The sequence below is a fragment of the Telopea speciosissima genome, chromosome 10, assembly GCF_018873765.1.
Source record: "Telopea speciosissima isolate NSW1024214 ecotype Mountain lineage chromosome 10, Tspe_v1, whole genome shotgun sequence".
Taxonomy (NCBI): Eukaryota; Viridiplantae; Streptophyta; class Magnoliopsida; order Proteales; family Proteaceae; genus Telopea; species Telopea speciosissima.
Window position 1 is genome coordinate 49,461,701 of NC_057925.1, and position 23,343 is coordinate 49,485,043.

General features: G+C 41.1%; 1 protein-coding gene across 1 annotated transcript in view; it reads left to right on the forward strand.

Annotated features, from left to right (window-relative positions):
- The window catches only part of LOC122644046 (farnesyl pyrophosphate synthase 1), a 30,353-nt gene extending 7,010 nt beyond the window's left edge, over positions 1–23,343 (forward strand). Inside the window, exons 2-14 of the mRNA XM_043837647.1 lie at positions 3,310–3,319; positions 7,325–7,504; positions 8,170–8,194; positions 8,357–8,472; positions 8,615–8,701; positions 8,859–8,975; positions 9,059–9,147; positions 9,844–9,895; positions 20,774–20,869; positions 20,968–21,012; positions 21,116–21,205; positions 21,311–21,382; positions 23,214–23,343. Of these exons, the coding sequence (XP_043693582.1) occupies positions 7,373–7,504; positions 8,170–8,194; positions 8,357–8,472; positions 8,615–8,701; positions 8,859–8,975; positions 9,059–9,147; positions 9,844–9,895; positions 20,774–20,869; positions 20,968–21,012; positions 21,116–21,205; positions 21,311–21,382; positions 23,214–23,342 (1,050 nt within the window). The 5' untranslated portion in view covers positions 3,310–3,319; positions 7,325–7,372 and the 3' untranslated portion in view covers position 23,343. The remainder of the gene's footprint in view (positions 1–3,309; positions 3,320–7,324; positions 7,505–8,169; positions 8,195–8,356; positions 8,473–8,614; positions 8,702–8,858; positions 8,976–9,058; positions 9,148–9,843; positions 9,896–20,773; positions 20,870–20,967; positions 21,013–21,115; positions 21,206–21,310; positions 21,383–23,213) is intronic.

The window sequence follows — 23,343 nt, forward strand, 5'->3', positions numbered from 1 at the left end:
ATCTTTACCGTTTTTATGATGAGGGCTAAGGTTAAGACTTGAGAGTTCAGCGACTCCCTTTTTTTCTGCTCTTCTTAGTCTTTGATTTTCTCTTGTATTTATTTTCATAGATATGTGATTCCATGTTATAACATTCTATAAGACAATATATATAAACCAATAGAAAATCTAGAAAAAGAATCACATTATCTTAATTTATAAACTTATAAAAATAAGATAACAAAATCCAATAAGGTAACTTAAAAGGATAGACGAACACAGAGATATATTTTAGATATTTTATTACTTTCAGATTGCTAAACAAATGGGATAATAATCGATCGGATAGGGGGATTATCATATTCGTATCCAATTACTTTCGGACGGATTCGGATTCTCCTAAACAGATACGAACGCGGATCGAATTCGGATTTTCGAATATCCGTTTACATCCCTATGTGCAAGTGAGATAAGTTTATCGATTAAATTAATAATCCTTATCTTTAGGCTTAAATTATGGGGGAAAAAATGATATCAAAGGGTATTTTAGGAAGTTTGATTCTATGTTCTTGTTGGGCAGGATGAAAACTAACTAATTTGGGGATAAGGTAAATCTTTTCAAAATTTATATTTGTGGGCATAAAACAAATTTTAAATATACTTACCTTTTAATTATTATTTTTATCTCGTAGATCTAAGAAATTTCCCCATAAAAATTCCCATGGCAGGTCTATGTAGGGGCGGGCTAAACCAGTTTTTTTTTTTTTTTTTTTTTTGGGGGGGGGTAGAAGGGCTGAACCAGTTGAGAGTTCACGTTTCCAGGTAAGGTAAGGATCGAATTTTCCTTTCACCAAGGTGTTTTGACTGTTTTCCTAGACTTACATTAAAACCCAACAATGTTATATTGGTGACTACTCTTATGCGGATAACCTCCACTAGGGGTGTAAGTTTGGCCTTGTCAATTCAAGCCCGCCCTAAGCCCGAATAAGGCCTAGGCTGGATTTTCAACCCTAAGGGTGGGTTAGGGTTGGAATTAAGGTACTTAGTGGCTATGGGGACTTCAAAGTATGCGATACATAATTACAATTTATGTAATAAGAATGAGACAATAAAAACACAAACACATATGTTAATGGTGTCTTCTTATGCAAGATGTCTCAAAAACAAGTTCTTCATCTTGATCTTGAAGTCTCTTGTGATCAAGCATGAGACATTCTTTCTCTTTTGTTGCCAAGATGCTTGTATGCATTCCATCATGTAATCTCTTGGAAGTCAGTCAATGTAGGGGATTGAGTAGACATTTCAAGTCAAACATATATTAGTAATCTCAATATCATCATCCAAGTTCTTTCAGCACCGAAATATAGAGGTGCGGATCCTTTAATCAATAAGAATCTCTTTAGTCTAAAAATTTGACCTACTAATTCGATCGAACAAGACTATTTTATATGTTTTGACGAAACTACACACCAATCCCAACAGATTAACCGACTTTTAGGACCGTGGAATGGCGAATATACACAACACAGACCACATTCATACACCCGATGTGGGACTAAACCCACACACTCCTTCGTTGTTGGTTTTCTTTTTTTACACCAATCCCAAAAGACTATTTTATATGTTTGTCAATAGGGGCAAGAATTAGTGATGAGACTCACTATTTTAGGAATCTAATAGTAGCATCAAATCACCACAGATGAAGAGATTCTCTCTTTACCCTGTGAAGAAAAACGTTTGCCAAAAATTGGTGAATCTCTGTTCCAATTAAAAAAAGAAAAGTTGAAATCTGTAATATGATACACATTTGGTTCTATACTATAGAGATTAGAGATTGAAACATAGAAAATAGCATGTGTACAAACTTGCCAATCAATCTCAGCTCAATACAATTTATAAATTTGACTAGTGACCAATCAAATGGATTGTCTATCTAACATTTGAACATTCGCAATGGCCTATTAATGGTCCAAATTTATCCTCTTAATAAACCAAGACAATATACAAACCTATGGATATATAATTGACTCATTTACAAAGTAGGACTAAATGTACTTAAGCCTAACAATGTGTTAGATATAAACATGAGCAAATTGCATGGCCCTCCCTTGGATTTTGCTTTAATTACAAAGTAATTACGTCCGCACCTGAACAATTACAACAGATGCAAAATCGTTGAAGTTGGTTGCGGTCAGTTTTGCAGCTCGAAGATCACTGGATTGGTGAGTGGAGCTCTTTGCAAATCGCCTAAGATGGGAAGATGTATATGCAAGTCGCAAGAGAAGAAAGAGGTGAGATGGAGGAAAATGAGGTTGGAACGATGGAAGATTGAGGAGGTGGGTTCGGGTTTTGTAATGTTAAGATAAAAGGGTAAAACTACACTAATCAAGGGTAATATCACCATTTTTTAATGTTTTGCTTCAACTAACAGTTTCAATTTAACGGACTAGGGTGATTGGGATTACTTGTAAGCCTCACCATAGTCCAAGGGAGGTCCATGTAATTGTTCAAAACACGAAGATATTTGTAATTGGAGCAAAGTCCAGGGGAGAATCATGTAATTTTCTCAAAATAGAACAAAACCCCACAATTCCCCAAGCCCATCGCCCCTTTCTCTTCTCAAACCTAATCCTTGTAACCCTAAAACTAGCGGATTCGGCTCCTCTCCTTGGAAGGCATTGCCTAATGAGGCATCCAAAGGTTGGGCTATGCCACACACAGTCAACCATCGAGATGTGTGCGGCACAACCCAACCTTTGGATGCCTCATTGGGCACTCATTGGGCAATGCCCTCCAAGGAGAGGAGCCCAATCCCCACTCACCTACCTTTTCCCTTCCTCTTCTATGTCTTTGACAGCCCGATCGAAGGGCAAAACCTCACACCATCAATTGAGCTCGTCTTCGTCAATCCTTCTCAATGTCTCTTTTCTTTGTAGCCGTGACCGCTTCAAACTATTGCAACCACCCACCCTGCAAAATCCTTGTTGGTTGAGCTTCGTTGCAAGTCGTTCCCAACCTTTCTCTTTCCGTTTATCCATTACTAATTTATCACCTCCAAAGTCCAAATATGTCAATCATTCAATCCGCCAATAGACACAAAAAAGACATGTAGATAAAAAATGTTAATGATTTTTTTTTTGAATTGTCTAGCCTAACCAAACACTTAAGTGACAACAACAAAAACAATATTTTTTTCTTTTACTATCCATTTATATTCAAACAAAAACAATCATGAATGATGATTTCAACCAATAACAAAGAACTCCTTTTAAGCTCTTTCGACAGTAAATATATGCCCGTATTTTTTCTTTTGGAGGAACTGTATTAAACATATATCATATCATTGTCGGACATGTTTTACTGTGCAGGATTTTTTTGAAGTATTATTTTTGTCTAGTTCGTTTAGTATCTGTATGTATCCATACCTTTTTTTTTTCCCTTCTTCGATACTCGAAGTTACTAAAAACTATGCTTTGAACCAAAAGTGTTTCCAATGTCCCCTTGCATGGGATTTATTTATTTTTTAAGGTAAGAGGAAAAAAACTAATAAAAAATCTCATGTGAGGCATAGGAACCGCTACTGGTTCAGAGACACTTTTCTATAATTGAACTAAGGAGATGGTTTCCTACTACGTCAGTGTAGGAAGGAATTTGTACGCCACACTGATGGTGATATAGAAAATGATATCATTCATGTAGGGCCCACATGGATCATAATAGAAGTGTGTGTGTCAGTGTGGCCCCACAAGTCATTATGCGAAAGGATGTATGATGAAATTTGTACTCTAACCTTGTATGCTTCATAAGGTTCTACCACTACTCAAAAGAAGAGTTTGATCCTGGCTCAGAAGGAACGCTAGCTATATGCTTAACACATGCAAGTCAAACGTTGTTTTCGGGGAGCTGGGTAGAAGGAAAAGAGGCTCCTAGCTAAAGGTAACTTGTCTCGCCCAGGAGATGAGCACAATTGAGAACAAAGTGGCGAAAGGGTGCATAACTCGTGGGAATCTGTCGAACAGTTCGTTCCAAATCCTGAAGAAAGCTAAAAAGTGTTGTTTGATGAGCCTGCGTAGTATTAGGTAGTTGGTCAGGTAAAGGCTGACCAAGCCAATGATGCTCAGCTAGTCTTTTCAAATGATCAGCCACACTGGGACTGAGACACGGCCCAGACTCCCACAGGGGGGCAGCAGTGGGGAATCTTGGACAATGGGCGAAAGCCTGATCCAGCAATAATGCGTGAGTGAAGAAGGGCAGTGCCGCTTGTATAGCTCTTTCGTCGAGTGCGTGATCATGACAAGACTCGAGGAAGAAGCCTCGACTAACTCCGTGCCAGCAGCCGCGGTAAGACGGGGGGCAAGGGTCCTTCGGAATGACTAGGAGCAAAGGGCACGTAGGCGGTGAATCAGGTTGAAAGTGAAAGTCGCCAAAAATTGGCGGAATGCTCTCGAAACCAATTCACTTGAGTGAAACAGAGGAGAGTGGAATTTCGTGTGTAGGGGTGAAATCTGGAGATTTACGAAGGAACGCCAAAAACGAAGGCAGCTCTCTGGGTCCCTACCGATGCTGGGGTGCGAAAGCATGGGGTGCGAAAAGGATTAGATACCTTGGTAGTCCTTGCCGTAAACGATGAGTGTTCGCCCTTAGTCTACGTGGATCAGGGGCCCAGCTAACATGTGAAACACTTTGCCTGGGGAGTATGGTCGCAAGATCGAAACTCAAAGGAATTAACGGGGGCTTGCACAAGCGATGGAGCATGTAGTTTAATTCGATACAATGCGCAAAACCTTACAAGCCCTTGACATATGAACAACTTAACGGGATGGTACTTACTTTCATACAGGTGTTGCATGGCTGTCGTCAGCTCGTGTCATGAGATGTTTGGTCAAGTCCTATAACGACTGAAACCCTCGTTTTGTGTTGCTGAGACATGCGCCTAAGGAGAAAGTCTTTGCAACCGAAGTGAGCCGAGGAGCTGAGTGACATGCCAACGCTACTAATTGAGTGCCAGCATGCAGCTGTGCTGTCAGTAAGAAGGGAGCCGGCGCCTTTTGAAGCACTTTGACATGTGAACCGCGAGAACGATTTCATCTCCTTCGGCGCATGTTAGCACGTGGCTAAGCGCTAGCTGATCTACGACCACCATTGCGCATTAGCACGCACAATAGTTTGATTGCTGCTAGCACGCAAGCTGTTGCGCGGGAGTGCGTAACTAGGTTGCACGCTAACGCGCTCTGGCTTTCTTCGCATGCTTGAGCGCCTTGCGAGATACAAGTGTTTGGCCGTATCATACAGGTGACGACGACTTCGAGTTGGCGGTGGAGGAAGACCCGGCATTCAGGCGAGCCGCCCGGTGGTGTGGTACGTAGTGGGTTTAGTACGCCCCGCCAAAAGGGCTCCGAAACAAACAAAAAGGTGCGTGCCGCACTCACGAGGGACTGCCAGTGATATACTAGAGGAAGGTGGGGATGTAATAAAAAATCTCATGTAAGGCGTAGGAACCGCTATTGGTTCAGAGACACTTTTTGATAATTGAACTAAGGAGACACTTTTCTATAATTTGCACACCACACCGATGGTGATATAGAAAATGATATCATTCATGGAGGGCCCACATGGGTCATAATAGAAGTGTGTGTGCCAGTGTGGCCCACAAGTCATTATGCGAAATGATGTATGATGAAATTTATACTCTAACCTTGTATGCTTCATTTTCCCTTGATACTATTTGGGGAAATATTATTGTCACAAGAGCCTATTACTTTTCCAAACCTCACAAAACTCCTATTGCCACATGGATAGATAATGTGCCTAATCCGACCATTGGATAAGGAGGACATGGTTTAGATTAGCCACAATTCAGATTTCAGAATCTAATTCAATAAAGGTCAAAAGATCGCTATTTGGTCGCTTGGTCTCTACACCAACATTTGGGCCAATGGGAAGCACGCCTGAGTATCTACCCAGGGAGCAGGGGCATCATTTCACAGTGCCCTATGAGAGGGCGTAGGGGGTGCCACCAAGGAAAGATCTTTTTTTCTTTCTTCAATCAAAATATCCCCTCGTGTATGGGCATGCTTCCCATGCATGTGTATCAATATTGGGGAAAAGAACGCTAACCAGTCACGTGGTTAGCGTGGTTCCTGCGCCTAAACACAAACCAATGCCTTTGTGCATGAAAAGATCACTCGGCCCCTAGTGAAAATGAAAATCACATCCAAACCAATGCCTTTGTGCACACATTCATTGGTTACCGCACTGGTGTGGGCTACATGACCGGTTAGCATTCTCTTGCCCATATTTTAATTATTATTATGTACTTTTTCAATTTGAAGCAAGTTAATATATGAAAAAGGTAGAATGTTCTCTGTGCCGCAGCGCAGCCCGCGCCCAGGCACATGGGTAGCCTGTGCAGGGGGGCAGGGTGGTCATTGCGTCCACCCCTATGTGGCTGGGCGCAGGCTACGATGCGGCACAGAGAACAGTGCCCCTATGAAAAAATTTAGAATAAATGGCTTTGATCTACCTTGTAACTTCTGAATACAATGCAAATATTTGTGACACCAATAATACCAAGTGTCACAAGGGTCTCTTTCCGTTATTATTTTGATTTTTTTTTTAAACCTTAATGTAACCAAGCATCTAGGCAATAAGTCGTCACCATCCTACGTCGCACACAAGAGACAAAATCCGATTCTACACGAAACGAAACACCATTGTGAAGACAACTTTTTTATTACCCAAAATACTCGATATTGTATGGTATTCGAGTACACAACTTAGCCCTCCTGGTGCCAGAGGTATAGCTCAATGTAATCAACTGTGACTATACCAAACATGAATCTTCTTTGGTTTTTTTTTCCGTCACCATCTTATGTCACATACAAGAGACAAAATCCGATTCTATACGAGACGTAACACCATTGTGAAGACAACTTTTTCATTACTCAAAATACTCGATATTGTATGGATATTTGGATAATAACTTAATCTTTCTGGTGCCAGAGGTATACCTCAGTGTAACCAACCGTGAATACACCAAACATGAATCCTTATTTTTTTCTTTTCCTTATTGGTTGTTCTTAATGGAGAAATTCTGTTTGGTTGGCATGTCTACCCAGGTGTGAATTTTGATCACAAGATGTTGATATGTTATATTTCCCAAATTTCTATGGAAACAGACAAGAAATTCCCATTTGTACATCTCCAACTCATTCAGAATCTAAATATACAATTGTAGAAACCCAGAACTCTCTCAAATATATAATTGCAAGAGCCAGAATTCCCATGTTCGTGGTACAGTTCACTTTTCTCTTCTTTCTGTATATCTTCTCTGCACAAAAAACATAACGTTCCTCCTTCCGCTGCCCTCACGGCTCGTTGTGTTACTTTCCTCATGGCGGCTTTGAACGGGGCAGCCACCGATATGAAATCCACCTTTCTCAAGGTTTACTCTGTCCTCAAATCTGAGTTGCTTCAAGATCCTGCTTTCGAGTTCACCGATGATTCTCGACAATGGGTCGAGCGGGTAAAATTTTTCCTCTCTCCTTTTTTCTGTGCTAGTTTTGAGCTTGGATTTTCAAAATCACTTGTAGGATATCTGTACCTGTGTCATTTCAGTTGATGTAGAAAGGTATCGTCACTCAAAACTTCTATATCATGGATTTGAGTCCTGAAGTTTCATCTGATCTATTACAAGTTCGAAATCCTGTGTGGGTTTACAAATCTTGGAGTCTTTTATAAAAATCGGTGCCAGTGAAAGTAGATTTCCCATGCATTTTCGGGCCTTAAATGCCTCCCTTTTAGTTGCATTGTAAATCTTTCAGTTAATGAGGACTGCTCATTTTACCCGAATGTTTTCCAGTTTCCATGGATTTGGATTCAGAAGTAATGTTTGATTTATTTGTGATTTCAGTCATTATTACATATTCTATCACTTTAAATCCTGCAGTCTCATAGAAAAGCGGGTATTGTTAACCGGAAAAAAAGATCTAATGAAATCACTAGCTAGATGTGCAGTATTATTCAAATTTTAGACATTTGACTTCACTTTTCATAGGCATATGGATAGTTGTTGATTTGAAATTGTTAGCATTCTTTCCTTTCCGTAGTATTTTTGGGATTTCTTAGCCCTTTTTTTTTCTGTTCAATCTCCTAATTATGCCTGTATGCCCCTTCTTTTTCCCCCTGCAGATGCTGGACTATAACGTACCTGGAGGTGGGTATAGATCTTTTGACATTTATTCTCAATTTACCTATGTATTAAAAGAAATGTCTGGTCCTCCAGGGAAAGAGCACTAACCGAAAATAAGCATTAGTTGGAGGAACATGTTCCAATTTTTTTTCATACAACTCATGGATGGAATACTATTGCTGCCAGGGAAGTTGAATCGGGGACTCTCTGTGGTCGATAGCTACAGGTTGCTGAAAGATGGGATGGATTTGTCAGAAGATGAAATTTTTCATGCTTGTACTTTAGGATGGTGTATCGAATGGGTACATACATAGAGAAATCTTCTTTTGCTTTTGGTTGAGTTTAGCATATTTTTTTACTACCGTAACTGTTTCATCAGTTGTTTTACCTTTCAGCTGTTGTAGGGGAGGTAAATCTAACTCTTCTTGACAATAAACAATGCAGCTTCAGGCTTATTTTCTTGTTCTTGACGATATTATGGACAACTCCCACACTCGACGTGGTCAGCCTTGTTGGTTCAGAATGCCCAAGGTGAGTCTATGTTTGTGTGTGTTCGTGCACGCACCTATGCTAAACATATTCCAGGGTGCTTCTGTTGTTCTCTATGGTGTTACTTTGCCAGCATTTCTCTGACTGTCATTTAACTTAGCATTGAAGGTTACCAAAACTTATATGGTGTTTATATTAGGTTGGTCTTATTGCTGCTAATGATGGTATCCTACTTCGTAACCACATTCCCAGAATTCTCAAGAGACACTTTAGAGAAAGGCCATACTATGTGGATCTTCTGGATTTATTTAATGAGGTGGTTGTCTCATATATGAAATTCTAAATTACATTCTAGTCAAATTCTGAAAATTATGGCTGATTTCTATCATGGATTACCAGGTGGAGTTCCAGACGTCTTCAGGACAAATGATTGATTTGATTACCACAATTGAGGGGGAAAAGGATCTGTCTCGGTATACATTACCTCTGTAAGTGAGGAACTCTGCAAGTGTCTCAGTAACAGGGTAGATCTAGAGAATTTGATGGATGTGAAGCATTTGTGACTCACATTCCACACCTACACATGACTCACCTCTTACAGTCCTTACTATTCTGTTGATTGGGCATTGTATGAATAATTGAATACAGAACAAAAATAGTTTCCCGTTCCTAAGAATAAGCCAATGCCATTGTTTACTGCAGTTATCTGCAGGTCAAAGGGAGCAATTTTTAGCTCTTGGCAAGTCATTTGACTTTGGTGTCCATAATGGGAACAGTATGTTACTGCACATGCTATACACATTCCATCACATCTATGACTTCTATATATTGGTCAGATATGTGGGATACTATGGCATGGAATACATGAAACCAAATTTTTGTGCTGTCGATGGACCATAAGCAATTTATCTACAGGATAAACATGCCATATTGTTGTACTTTACCGACCTGAGTATTACTCATATGAAAGGAATAACAAGGTTCTGTCTACACGCTGTGTATAGCAGACTTTGGGGCTTCTGAAAATATCTTTTTATGTTCTTTTATGGTGTCACTATTTGGCCTGTATATGGCTCATACTTGCATTTGAGATGGACTCAATCTGTTGTTACTTTCAAATTTTAATCATGTTACTCTTCTATTTGTCTTTTGCTGATCTATAAAATGTTTGGGATTTAATGCAGTCATCGTCGCATTGTTCAGTACAAAACTGCCTATTATTCATTTTACCTTCCGGTGAGTAAACATGTATTTTATATTTGACGTAACCATATCACATGATCTTGAATCACTCATATTACAACCTTTGTTGAAAGAACGTTTCAGTAGATACTGGTCTAGTAAAATTCTATTGAAGAGTGCTTAGGTGTCATTATATCTTAAAGGCAGTTGGAAACTAAAACTTCAGTTTTTAGAGATGTGCCTGATAACCAGTCTTGGTTCATCTTTGATTCTTTCTTTTAAGATTTCAATCTTTTGTTGCACCAAAAATTGTGCTTTTCTAGAGGTACAAAACAAATACTTTATGATTTGACTTTTGGCACAATTTTCCAAAAATTACCACCTGTTTAGAGGATGATGCTAGCATGGCGCTCCGCTGAATCCTAGTTATTGTTGGTTGGTTATGGTTGACCAATAACAATCTAAACTTTTTGTGGTATAGGAATACACCTTGTACTGGGTTGGGTGATGGGTGTTTCCTCTATAGGTTTGGTTACTGGTGGGAACCATGTTCAGCGGAAGATGCTAGCATGGCGCTCCGCCAAGACATTACTATGGCGCACGTTGCGCACAGCTGGGGTGGCGAAAGTTCGGGACTGTGGATGCTACTAGCACTAACTATGTGTCAGTGGCACACATGCTTGAGCGAGTAGGTTATCCCGTGTCTTGTATGCACGTGTGCCTATACTAGGTAGTACTTGGGTTAGTCTGAATTACTAGCACACCTTGTGCGACAATGAGGACTGCATGGGTAAGTTTGCCTTTGTTGAAATAGGCTGCTTACCCGATTGGGGTAAGCAGTCCTAGTTTGATTAGGATTAGTCCTACTAGTCCTAGCTGATTAGGATTAGTCCTAGTCATGTTAGGAGTAGTACTAGTCAGATTAGATTCTCTTCTTTTATTTTATTTTATTGTTTTTCCCTCAGCCGAGTCCTATTCTGGCATTCCTGGTTGTATTAGGAATTCCTAATAGGATTAGGACTGAGGTAACATTCCTATTTGTATTTTGTTTAATTGTATTTCAATTCTCTATAAATAGAGGGCCTTGGGGATCGGTTAAGATCACTCAAGCATTATATTTCACAGCTGTTTACATGGTATCAGAGCCACTTCTGATCTGAAGAAGCAGCCTTCTCGAATTTCTGGTTCTTTCTTCTCCAACTCTCGAAGCTACTGGTTCTCTCCTTCTCTAACAGCCTCAGTTACTAGCTCTCTTCTTCTCCACCACTCTCGGACTCTCTATCTCACTTAGGGCAGCAACTTTGAGGTGAATCCAATGAAGATATAGCTGCTGCCCTCAATGACACCTTACTGAAGATTGAAGACACTGGTGTGACCTAATTCTGCCGGCAGATTCCCTCCATCTTTAGAGATCAAGCTACTTCTTAAACTACAGTTTGACTTCTGGTTCTTTGGAGACTAGTTCCTGCCATTATTGGTCCACACCATTCCTTTATAGAAGACTGCAGCCGTGGATTAAATTCAGATTCCAAACCTGCGATATTTTTGTATTTTTGTTTTTTGCCCTAAATTTTGATAAATTTAGGGTTTCTTATTAGCTCATCCGAAGGAGCTAATTTTTGGAGGACTTCTTCCCCACTACTAGAGGAGCACTCGATCAGTTTTTTAGCTTATTCTGACGGCTGAAATTGCTGCAACTTCAAAACCCATATTTCAGATTTGATTCAATTTTTGATGACCTTTTTTTCAAATTTGTGGATCGATTTTTACCTGGCTGAACTATGGGTGATTGAGAAACAACTACTGCTACTTCTGGAGGGGATGGTCAGACTAGGAATGACTTCCTTCCCTATGCTGTTGCCATCAAGCTTGATGGTACGAATTATTTAATCTGGGCCAGATCACTATCCTTGACTGTGGCTGGTAGGGGATTCACTGGCCATCTTACTGGGACCACCAAACAACCAGCTGAAGAAGGTGCTGCCCGTACCAAATGGGATGCGAACGATGCTATGGTGATGTCATTTATTTTAAATTCTATGACCACTGATCTATCCAGTCAATATCTCCTCCTTGACACTGCTACTCAGATATGGACTGCTGTCAAGGGAACTTATGGTCGATCAGGAAGTGGTGCTCAGGTTTATGAAATCAAGAAGACACTCCAAACCACTACTCAGAAGGAGATGTCTGTTACTAAATACTATGCTGCCCTCAAGTGTTTGTGGCAGCAATTGGATCATTATGCTAGGTTTCAACTTACTACTACTACTACTGATATTACTGCCTATTATTCTTATGTTGATCAGTTTTGGGTCTATGATTTCCTAGCTGGACTCAATGATGATTATGACCCTATTTGGGTGCAAGTCCTTGGTCGGGTTCCTTTTCCCACTTTAGAAGAGACCTTTTCTTATGTTCACAGTGAAGAGACACGAAGGGCTGCCATGATGCTTACTCCCAAAGTTGAGAGATCAGCCTTACAGACTGCTAGCTTCATTTCTTCTGACAGTATTGCTGCTACTACCACCAAAGAGCCTGTGAAGTGTGAGCATTGTCACAAACCATATCACACTAAGGCTCAATGTTGGAAATTACATGGGAAGCCAGTTGATTTTGAGAGCAAACGTGGTCGTGTTAAGTCTAAAAACAAAGCCAATCACACTGAAAGTGTAGCTCCAACTCCCACTGCTGACATCGGTTTCTCCCAGGAAGAACTCTAGGCTCTATGTCGTATGTTGAACACATCCGCTGCCTCTACTACATCTGCTGCCAATTCAGGTTCTTTCTTTGCCCGTACAGGTATTTCCTTTGTTGGTCATTGTGCATCAGTAGTTTCCACTCCATGGATCATAGACTCTGGTGCTACTGATCACATGATAGGTTCTTCAACCTTTTTAATACATATTCTTCTGCTTATGGTAAGGATAAAGTCAAAATTGCTGATGGGTCCCTCTCCTCCATATCAGGGAAAGGTTGCATTGGTTGTTCTCCTTCTCTTACCCTGTCATCTGTGTTACATATTCTGAAATTTACAACTAACCTTCTTTCCATTAGCAGTATCACTAAATCCCTGAATTGTAAAGTGACTTTTTTTCCCACTCACTGTGTTTTTCAGGAACTGGACTCGGGGAAGACGATTGGATCGGGTAAAGTGCATGGCGGATTGTACCTGCTTGATAGCGATCCTACACCTACACAGGCTTTACCGTCGGCATCTTTCTCTTCTGAATTACATAAATGGCACTCTAGGCTAGGCCATCCCCCATTAGGTACTTTATCCAATTTATTTCCAACATTAGTTAAAGATTGTAATAAGGAAGACTTTTTTTGTGAGCCTTGTGTCTTGGCTAAACAGACACGTTCCACTTATCCTATTTCTAATAATAGATCTTCTTCCTTATTTCATGTTGTTCATACTGATGTGTGGGGTCCTAGTAGGAAAGCTTCCTTGTCTGGACATCGGTGGTATGTCACTTTTATTGACTGCTATTCTAGGTTCGAGATATACCCACAAAAAATAAAGTTTTTTCATGTTTTCAGCACTTTCATCAATTGGTTAAAACCCAGTTTAATGCTACTCTTCAAACTTTGAGGAGTAACAATGGGAAAGAGTATATGGAAGGACAGTTCCAAAAATACCTTGCTACCAATGGAATTCTCCATCAGACCAGCTGTGTCGACACTCCAGCTCAAAATGGTGTGGCTGAGAGGAAAAACCGCCACCTCTTGGAGGTGGCTAGAGCTCTTATGTTTGCTCGCACTGTCCCTTCTCTTTATTGGGGGGATGCTGTCCTTATTGCAGCCTATTTAATTAATAAGCTGCCCAGTCGTGTTCTTCTTTCCAAAGCCCCTATTGAGCTATTACGTGGCTCTTCTTCCTTTATAGTTCCACCTAAGGTGTTTGACTGCGTTTGTTATGCCAGGGATACAAGGTCCCCTGGTAAACTTGACCCACGTAGTCTTCGCTGCATTTTCTTGGGATACTCTGCTACTCAAAAGGGGTACAAATGTTATTACCCTCCATCCCGTAGGACTTTTGTCGGCATGGATGTTGTTTTTCATGAAAGCGTCCCATATTATATGTCCCCACCTCTTCAGGGGGAGAGTGTTAGTGAAGATGTGCTGACTATTGACTCTCCACCTCCACTTCAGTCTATTTACCATGAGTCTGAACCTGTTCAGCTTGCCCCTAATACTTCCCCTGAGTCGGGGGGAGAGGTTCCTATACAGGGGGAGACAATTTCTATTCAGGGGGAGCAATCTACCCCTATCCAGTCTCCTATCCAGAGGACTATTAGTGAATTTCAGAGGAGGATTGATACTAGTAACATGAAGACCTATGCAAGGAAACATAAGCAGGTTCAATCAACTATTGCTTCAGTACCCATCCAATTGCCGAACCTGGATCCAGAACCTGCCTCTCCAGCTGGTAATGTTCCTTCTCCTGAGTTACCTATTGCTCTTCGCAAAGGGATCAGGACTTGCCCTCAGCATCCCATATCTCATGTTGTTTCTTATGACTCCCTTTCCCCATCCTTTCGTGCTTTTGTTTCCTCTCTTTCTTCTGTTCGTATTCCTAACAATTGGCAGGAAGCTCTATCAGATGGAAAGTGGAACGCAGCTATGATGGAAGAAATGGAAGCCTTGGAGAAAAATAACACATGGGAGCTTGTGGTTCTTCCACCTGGGAAGAAAACCATTGGATGTAAATGGGTGTTTGTGGTGAAACAGAAGGTGGATGGCACTGTGGATAGGTATAAGGCATGACTCGTGGCCAAGGGGTTCACTCAGACATACGGCATTGATTACCAGGAAAAGTTTGCACTTGTTGCAAAGTTAAATACTGTTCGTGTGTTATTATCTTGTGCAGTCAACGTTGGCTGGGATTTGCAGGAACTTGATGTAAAAAATGCCTTCCTAAATGGAACACTGGATGAGGAGGTATATATGGACATTCCACCAGGGTTCTCTTGTGACAGAAACCAAGGAAAAGTGTGTAGGCTGAAGCGTGCATTTTATGGGCTAAAGCAGTCACCTCGAGCATGGTTTGGCCGGTTCCACAAGGCCATGATTTCTGTGGGCTATAAGCAGAGTAATGCTGATCACACACTCTTTATAAAGAGGGTTGGTGAAAAACTCACTGTTCTTATAGTCTACGTTGATGATATAGTGGTTACCGACAATGATGGTGATGAGATCAAACGGTTGAAGACCTTCATTTGACAAGAATTTGAGATTAAAGATCTAGGAAAGCTACGATACTTTCTTGGGATTGAAGTGGCCAGATCTTCTAAAGGCATTTTTCTCTCCCAGATGAAGTATGTCCTAGACTTATTGGCTGAAACCGGGTTGTTAGGCTGCCATCCTTCAGATACTCCAATGGACCCTACTGTTCGACTCAAGGAAAAAGAGGGTGAGCCTGTTGACAAAGGCCGGTACCAAAGACTTGTAGGGAAGTTGATTTATCTCTCACACACTCGTCCTGACATTGCTGTCGCCGTGAGTACTGTGATCCAGTTTATGCATGATCCCTACTCTTCCCATATGGAGGTTGTTCTTCGGATCTTGCACTATTTGAAGTCAGCTCCTGGAAAAGGAATTCTTCTGTCTATGAATGGTCATCTACGGATAGAAGCATACACTGATGCTGATTGGGCTGGTTCTGCAGATCGCAAGTCTATTTCTGGGTATTGCTCCTTTGTAGGTGGAAACTTGTCACATGGCGTAGCAAGAAGCAAAATGTAGTTGCTTGTTCTAGTGCCGAAGCTGAGTTTCAAGCTATGGCACAAGGTATTTGTGAGTTACTCTGGCTTAAAGGTTTGCTACAAGATCTTGGTGTTGCTATTCGTCTTCCTATGATGTTGTACTGCGACAACAAGGCTACAATCAGCATAGCACACAATCCTGTACAGCATGATCGTACCAAGCATGTTGAGGTGGATAGGCATTTCATCAAAGAGAAGTTAGAAGATGGGCTGATTTGTATTCCCTTTGTGAGATCTGCGGATCAACTTGCTGATATCTTCACCAAGGGATTGTCTGGAAAATTGTTTGATCCCAATCAGTCAAGTTGGGCATGATCGACATCTTTGCTCCAACTTGAGGGGGAGTGTTGAAATAGGCTGCTTACCCGATTGGGGTAAGCAGTCCTAGTTTGATTAGGATTAGTCCTACTAGTCCTAGCTGATTAGGATTAGTCCTAGTCATGTTAGGAGTAGTACTAGTCAGATTAGATTCTCTTCTTTTATTTTATTTTATTGTTTTTCCCTCAGCCGAGTCCTATTCTGGCATTCCTAGTTGTATTAGGAATTCCTAATAGGATTAGGACTGAGGTAACATTCCTATTTGTATTTTGTTTAATTGTATTTCAATTCTCTATAAATAGAGGGCCTTGGGGATCGGTTAAGATCACTCAAGCATTATATTTCACTGCTGTTTACAGCCTTAATTTTGGCAAACCTTTGGTATGCATTGTGATATTGTAGTGGGGCTGTTATTACACCTCGGGCACAAGTATGATGGACAGTTTGGTGGTAGCCTTGAGTTGGAGTGGCACTAGTAATGGGCTGCAACAATGTGGGACTATTGGATGGGTAGTAAAGCATCATTGTGGGCTAGGTCAAGCAAGCCTTGGCGTAGCTTTTTGGCTTGTGCCCAAGCCATGTCTTGTTGATTTTATAGAATCTGTTTTAGTGAATGTTAAGATGGCTTGAATGGTCTTAGGATTGCTTGGTCAAGCATTAGCTAAGGTGCCACATAAGTAGATTGATTCCATAAAGAATTTGTCTATGACAGTTGGTATCAGAATCGGCAATGCATGGAGCTTAAAAAGAACTCTTTGATAGTTGGTTTCAGAGCTACAGTTATGCCATGGGTTAAACAAAGGAATGCTTTGGTGGTTGATATCAGGAGCAAGACCGTGCCTGGTGAGTGGCACATTTTACATCGTTGGATTTAGAGTTGTGATCGGTGTGACATCAGTTTGGAGGGGCCTAGTTGTTGCACCGGGAGCTTTGCAATGCTATCGGTTTTGATGTACTTAATGACTGTGGTTTGAGTAGGGTATCAGACTACTAAGGTCACAAATGGCATGGAGTGGAAGTCCTTGTCTACAATGAATTAGTATCTGTGACATATATGCTTAACGACTGTGGCTTGAGTAGGGGAGGTATGGAGTGGTAGTTCATATCATCATTGTGTAGTTGTTCCATGGACATAGGTGTTTGAGAATCTAGCGCACTAGAAAGTGTTGGGGCAACTTGGTGGTGGCATTAAGGCGTGAAGTGAGTCCTCTTTGGAGGCAAGCAATAATTTGAGCTTAATGAGTATGTTGGCTGAAGGAGAAATAGTCGAGTGTGAAACAATGCTCAGTTACTAGAGGTGACACATATAAGTTCGGATGAACTGCGACTCGAATACATTGGAAGAATGAGTTGTGCACTTGAGTGGGGGAGTCCCCACTCAAGGCACAAAAGCTTTGACTTGGAAGTAGTTGTATCCATCGGATCCATGCCAACGACTAGCCGAGAAGAGGAGTGTTCGTTCATTTGCTAGCGCTATGTGATTTGATCTGAATGAGGTAAAAAATTCCACGCTTGTAGGACTGATAAGCTGCGGTAGATGGGTGATGCGGTTGCCTTAGCCTTGCTAGACCGATATGACCCACTTTGGAAGTCTAAGCCTAAAACCGGTCCTAAACCAGTCTTCTTCTCAGGAGAAGTCAGTTTCGGTTAGCAAACCACAGGCTAGTGGTTCTTCTATGGCACTTACACAACCTATTCGTCCTTACTCCCTACCTCGGCGAGGTTTAGACAAACCTTATTCTCCACCTCGACGTGGATATGACAGAAATTCGGTGATGCCGAAAGCAGCTATTCAGTGCTTCATGTGCTAGGGGTACGGACATATGGCTGCTCAGTCTAACCGGTTGGTAGCTTACATTGACAAGGACAACTTCATACCATTTGAACCGAAGGAGCAACAAACAATAGGGACAGACAATCTAGAGACTGAGCGTGAGCGTGAGCCTAGTGAGGTGGATGACGATGATAGTGATGGCGAGCGTCAGTATTGCTATGTTATTTGCCCCCTCTTGGCTACACAGGAGGTTTTCGATGAGGAAGATAAAGATTGGCGTCGTAACAGTACTTTTCAGACCAGGGTGTGATGCAATGACAACTTGTGTACTATGGAAGTTGACCCCAACAGTTGCACCAATGTTGTCGTTGAAGATGTTCGCAAGTTGGGTTTGAAGACGGAACCTCATTCGAACCCCTACAAGGTTGTGTGGGTGAACAACACAAATCTCAAGGTTAATGAAAGTTGTTTGCTCACGTATTCCATTGGTGGACTGATTGATCAGGTGCAGTGCGATGTCCTCCCTTTGAATGTCTGCCACATTCTCTTGGGACGCCCATGGTTGTATGACAAGAAAGCCAAGCACTGTGGTTTGAGAATACATATTCCTTTCAGCATGGTGGACTTGAGATGAAATACCTCCCAGTGAAAGATCTTCCATCTGTCAAACTCAAGAAGACGGCTGGTACATTTCTACTACGGCGAGTTGACTCGGATGACATTCTTGGGCCTCATCCAAACTTGACGGAGTCGAGTTCTTTTCAAAGGAGGAGAGCTGATGCAGTTGCCTTAGCCTGGTTGGACCGATATGACCCACTTTGGTAGCCTAAGCCAAGAACCGATCCTAAACCAGTTTTCTGGTCTAGCAAGGGCTGGTAGATGCAATACGTAGTTTATTTTGTTCTCTTTATTTTAGGAAGTTTAGTAGATACGTAGGGGATTTTTCTTGGGGTTATGTAGTTTCTATTTCAGTTAGTTTTTTCTTTTAGTTGGTTGCAAATTTAGTTAAGTTTCTAATTTCATGCATTAGAGTCTTCTATATATTCAATTTAACACGGTTGAGAGAACCAGAATTGAAGAGAATTGAATATTGAAGTTGCAATTGGTAGTTTGTGCAAGAAAGTGATTGTGCGTGTTTGTCCATTTTTCTCTCCCCCCCCTCCTGCAACTCTGGTTCTTCCCAGTTTCTCCCTTCTTCCCTACTAGCCCTCCACCAGCGGGTCCTCATACAATTTGATGCCTCCTACAGGAGAAGAGCCCTTAAGAAGTGAGGCGTTGTGTAGTCCCCAACTACAAGTGTGGAGACCAGTACCCGATGTAGTCCCCAACTATGTGTGTAGGAGCCTAGCATCAAAAGTCCATGAGAAGTGAGGCACCAAAATCCCTTGAGTAGCGAGGCACCAGAAGTTCTTAGATGTGGAGGCACATTAAGCCAGAGTAGCATCCTCAACTGCGGGGGTGAGAGTCCTAACTCGTGCTCATGAGTAAGCTTTGACTGGGAAAGTTTGAGTCATGTCGTGCAGTGGTCGTTCATTCAAGGGGCATCTCCCAAGAAGATTCTTGTGAGGTCAAAGTGGTTGCAGAAATACCTCCCGAGGGAGGCACAACAAAAGGCATCAAATGTGAGGCACCATGACATTCAAGGTCATATGGAGATGGGCTCAGGAGACAGCTGGGTTTGGGATGCAAGAGCAAGTGATGGTATGGGACATCATGGAAAGCTTGTGTTTTGAATTTGGTGTGGTCGACTGAGTGTGGGTGTGCAGCATAAGCGTGACTCACGTTTTGGGCATCATGTATGGTGCTTTGGAGGACAAGAACTCAATGGAAAGCTGGATTTGCGTGCAACAGAGGCGTGATGGTGTGTGGCATCATGTCAAGCTTGCGTTATAGATTCGGTGTTGGCCGGTCTGAGTATCAGCATATAGGTGCATTAGAAGGCAGAACTCAGGGACAACGATGTTTAGAGTGCAACATAAGCGTGGTGGTATGGGAAGTCAGGTCAAACTCATGTTTCGGACTTTCGGATACAATGTTGTCGGTCTGGGGGGTAAGCACAATTGGAAGGTGAGCTAAGCCGTGGAAGACTAAATGAGAGGCAATGTGGTGCTGAAGGTTAGGTTGTTATTCAAGTGAGTGGTGCATCTTGTTTGAAGGCGTAAGAGTCCTTTGAGAACAGTTGGAAATGTTGGGGAACCAGGTCATGTCATTACAGAGAGTAGTTGCTTGATGTGGGTACCAAATTTAAGACATTTGAGCTGAGCGTAGAAGCGTTGACGAGGGCGTCAATAATATTGAGCGGAGGAGAATGTCATGGCCATGGCACTTGTGGAGGCGCGTGTGTGTGTTCATTGTGTCTCGGTGATGGCTTTGGCCATGACATGGAGCATGCTGTAGCACTGTGGAATCATGTTAACGTTATGGAAGAAGAACCTCGTGACAATTTGAAGTATGTCAGTATGATTTTCAGGGTAGTTGATGTCTACTTCTGGAAAAGGGTGAAATGCTTAAGAGCTACCTTGAGGAAGGGCGGTGTGCCTCACCCTCCTTGGTGCCATTGCATCCTAGCATGACATCATGGCTTGCCACAGCAAGGTATTGTGTGCGGGGTTGGCTTGGCCACGCATAGGAATACACCTTGTACTGGGTTTTCAGTTTTTGAGTGTTAAACTTTCACATCACAGAATGATGTATTAAACGCTTCAACGTGGACGTATATTTTCAATAACCAAAGTGTTCCAACATCCATTCAGTGGAATAACATATTCTTTTCAGCTGTTTCCTGACATTTGTCACAAGCTTCCTCCCAACCACACTTCCCAATGGAAACTTTGGTTACCAGAGGAGAGATTACACCTGCGTTTGTATCTAATATGTAATTCGCTGCCTTTTTGTGTTTTTTATGTCTACATCCTCCATGATTCTGCTAAACAGTTGTCCACATAATTTGCATTCTGTGTTAATTAGTTGCAGTGACAAAAATGTTCACTTCTTAATATCTTGTATAATTATTTACTTGTACAATGAACCTGTTGTTAACATATGTTGTTTGTTTTCACTCTGCATGAATAGGTTGCATGTGCATTGCTTATGTCAGGTGAGAATCTGGACAACCATGTGGATGTAAAGAACATTCTCATTGAAATGGGAACCTACTTTCAAGTTCAGGTGATTCTGCATTTTGAAATTTCTGAAATCTTTTGTATTCATTTGCTTGATAGTTTGTCTAAGTCTTTGGTTTTGATGGCCTGCTGTCTTCTTTGTAGGATGATTATTTGGACTGCTTTGGTCATCCTGACGTGATTGGTAAGGTAAGAATCATAGTTATGCCCTTTTCTTTGTTTCCTTTTGATTTCTGATTTATCAATCTCTGACGTGTTTGCGTCTTCATGCTGTGGTAATTTACTCCATCAGATTGGGACAGACATTGAAGATTTTAAGTGCTCTTGGTTGGTTGTGAAAGCAGTTGAACGCTCCAACGAGGAACAAAAGAAACTATTATATGTAAGTGGTGCAGTTCCTACTTCCTTTTTTATTTTTTTATTTTTTTATTTTGTCCTCTTTTAAAAGTGGTACAAGATTTACTTATCTGGAGAGGTTTTTTTCCAGGAGAATTATGGAAAGGCAGATCTAGATTGTGTTGCAAGAGTAAAGGCACTTTACAAAGATCTTGATCTTCAGGTTTGAGCTCAGTCATCTCTTTTCTATTTCCAGCTATTGGGGTTTTAAAAGTTGCAAATAAATATTGTTTCATATAAAAGTCTGCTGAATGAGGGAAACTTCTCAGATGATATAGAAAGCTCTATCGTTTAAAAGTTAATAAATTATAGAAGTGATTGGCACTAAATAATTAAGGGGCAGGGTTCCTACACGCCTGTTGTTGGGACCCTTTCCGACATGCCTGCTTTAAATGTTATGTGGCAGGTAGGTTAGCGCCCAAATTCATTGGACATGTTGTCCAATCACCTCCTAGTCGCGTTAAATACCCGAGCAATCAGACTTCTCTGCCAATTGTTGTGATTTACAGGGGCAACTGAAATAAACATGGGAAAAGTCCCCTACATGGTGGGCCACCAAATTCCTCATGTGACCCATACAGGGAATACCCATTCCATTCTGTACAATAGGCCGACATCCAAATTATATTGTCCATATAGCAAAAAATGGAGGTGTGTTGGAAAGTGTTCCCTCAACAGCACGTTGGAACCTCTTTCCGATAATTTTTTTTCTTTAGTGCTAGATGTTTTAATATGTCATTTCCTGCTACTTCTTGCATTCCTGCGACAATTAAATAAATATGCTCTGCATATCTATGATTAGGAATTTACATTACCCTAAGGCTCTATTTGGATCTTTTGGAATCCTAATGTGCTGAGAATTGGATCAGTTTGTAGTAGGCTGGTTGGCATAGATAAAGAAAATGGGCATTTCAGACAATTCTTGTTCACATCCAACTCCCATAATCTTAGGAATTGAAATCTCCATCAAAATAGGTGGATATTTGGATTCCCATGAAACATGAAGGTTGCCTATTATTTTTGGAATCTAAGATGCAATTTGAAAGTAAACTTTATTCTAATCTGTTAAGAAATTATTCTAAAATCATGGGAATGCAAAATGATTGGCCCTTAACTTCTGAAAGATAGAACGTTTCTGATTGGAAATCTTAGATTCACTAGCCACCCTGGAGAATAGACATAGTCCCTAAATGATTAAGGTTAGTTTCTGATTTTTTCCCGTACTTTCCAAATGAAAGCTTGATCTATATTCATTTGTATCATATCTGGTAAATCAATGTATACTTGATCGTGTTATTACATGTAAAGAGGTTCTTTAGATAACTGTTTTGATAGGCTTACCAGGAAGTCATTTGGTTTGAACCACTTAAAGGATTTTATTGTGTGGCCAGTCCTATGATGATAACGTACCCTCTAGATTGGTTACATGCCAAATTTCAGAACACCCCTAATTTATTGAAATATCCCCTTGTATTGTCTGCTGTCAAACTTTCAAAATCTAAAGCTTTAGGGACTGAGATTTAACACATTGGGAGGGTTGCAATAAGTTGTCTTATATGATCAATATATACAGATTGGTAGGTGCATCATAGAATAAGCAGAATCAAATGAATTTGGATAGAACTCAGAGGAGGATATCTTCAAATTTGGCTTTCGAGGACATGAAGCATACTGATCTGCATGATCAGATCTCTGTTGGGCTATTTGAACATCAAAGCTAGCTTAAAATAATTGGTCTGAAAAAGTGAACGATGGTATTGGGTTTCAGGAGACCATATGACCAAAGGGTAGGATGCGGCACTATAAAATCACTCCTGAGGTTCTTTAGAAATTGTGGGTCTTGAAGCTCCTGCATTCTTTGATAAATTTTTGTTACTCTGTGACCATTATTTGTGTCGTCCTCACATATAGTAGTCACATATTGCACAATAAAATTTGGAGTTGTTTCTCCCATACCTATGGTATTGACCATTTGCATAATTTTAATTCTGCAGGGTGCATTTGCTGAGTATGAGAGCAGTAGTTATGAAAAGCTAATATCATCAATTGAAGCTCATCCAAGCAAATCAGTGCAAGCTGTGTTGAAGTCCTTCTTGGGTAAGATTTACAAGAGGCAGAAGTAGG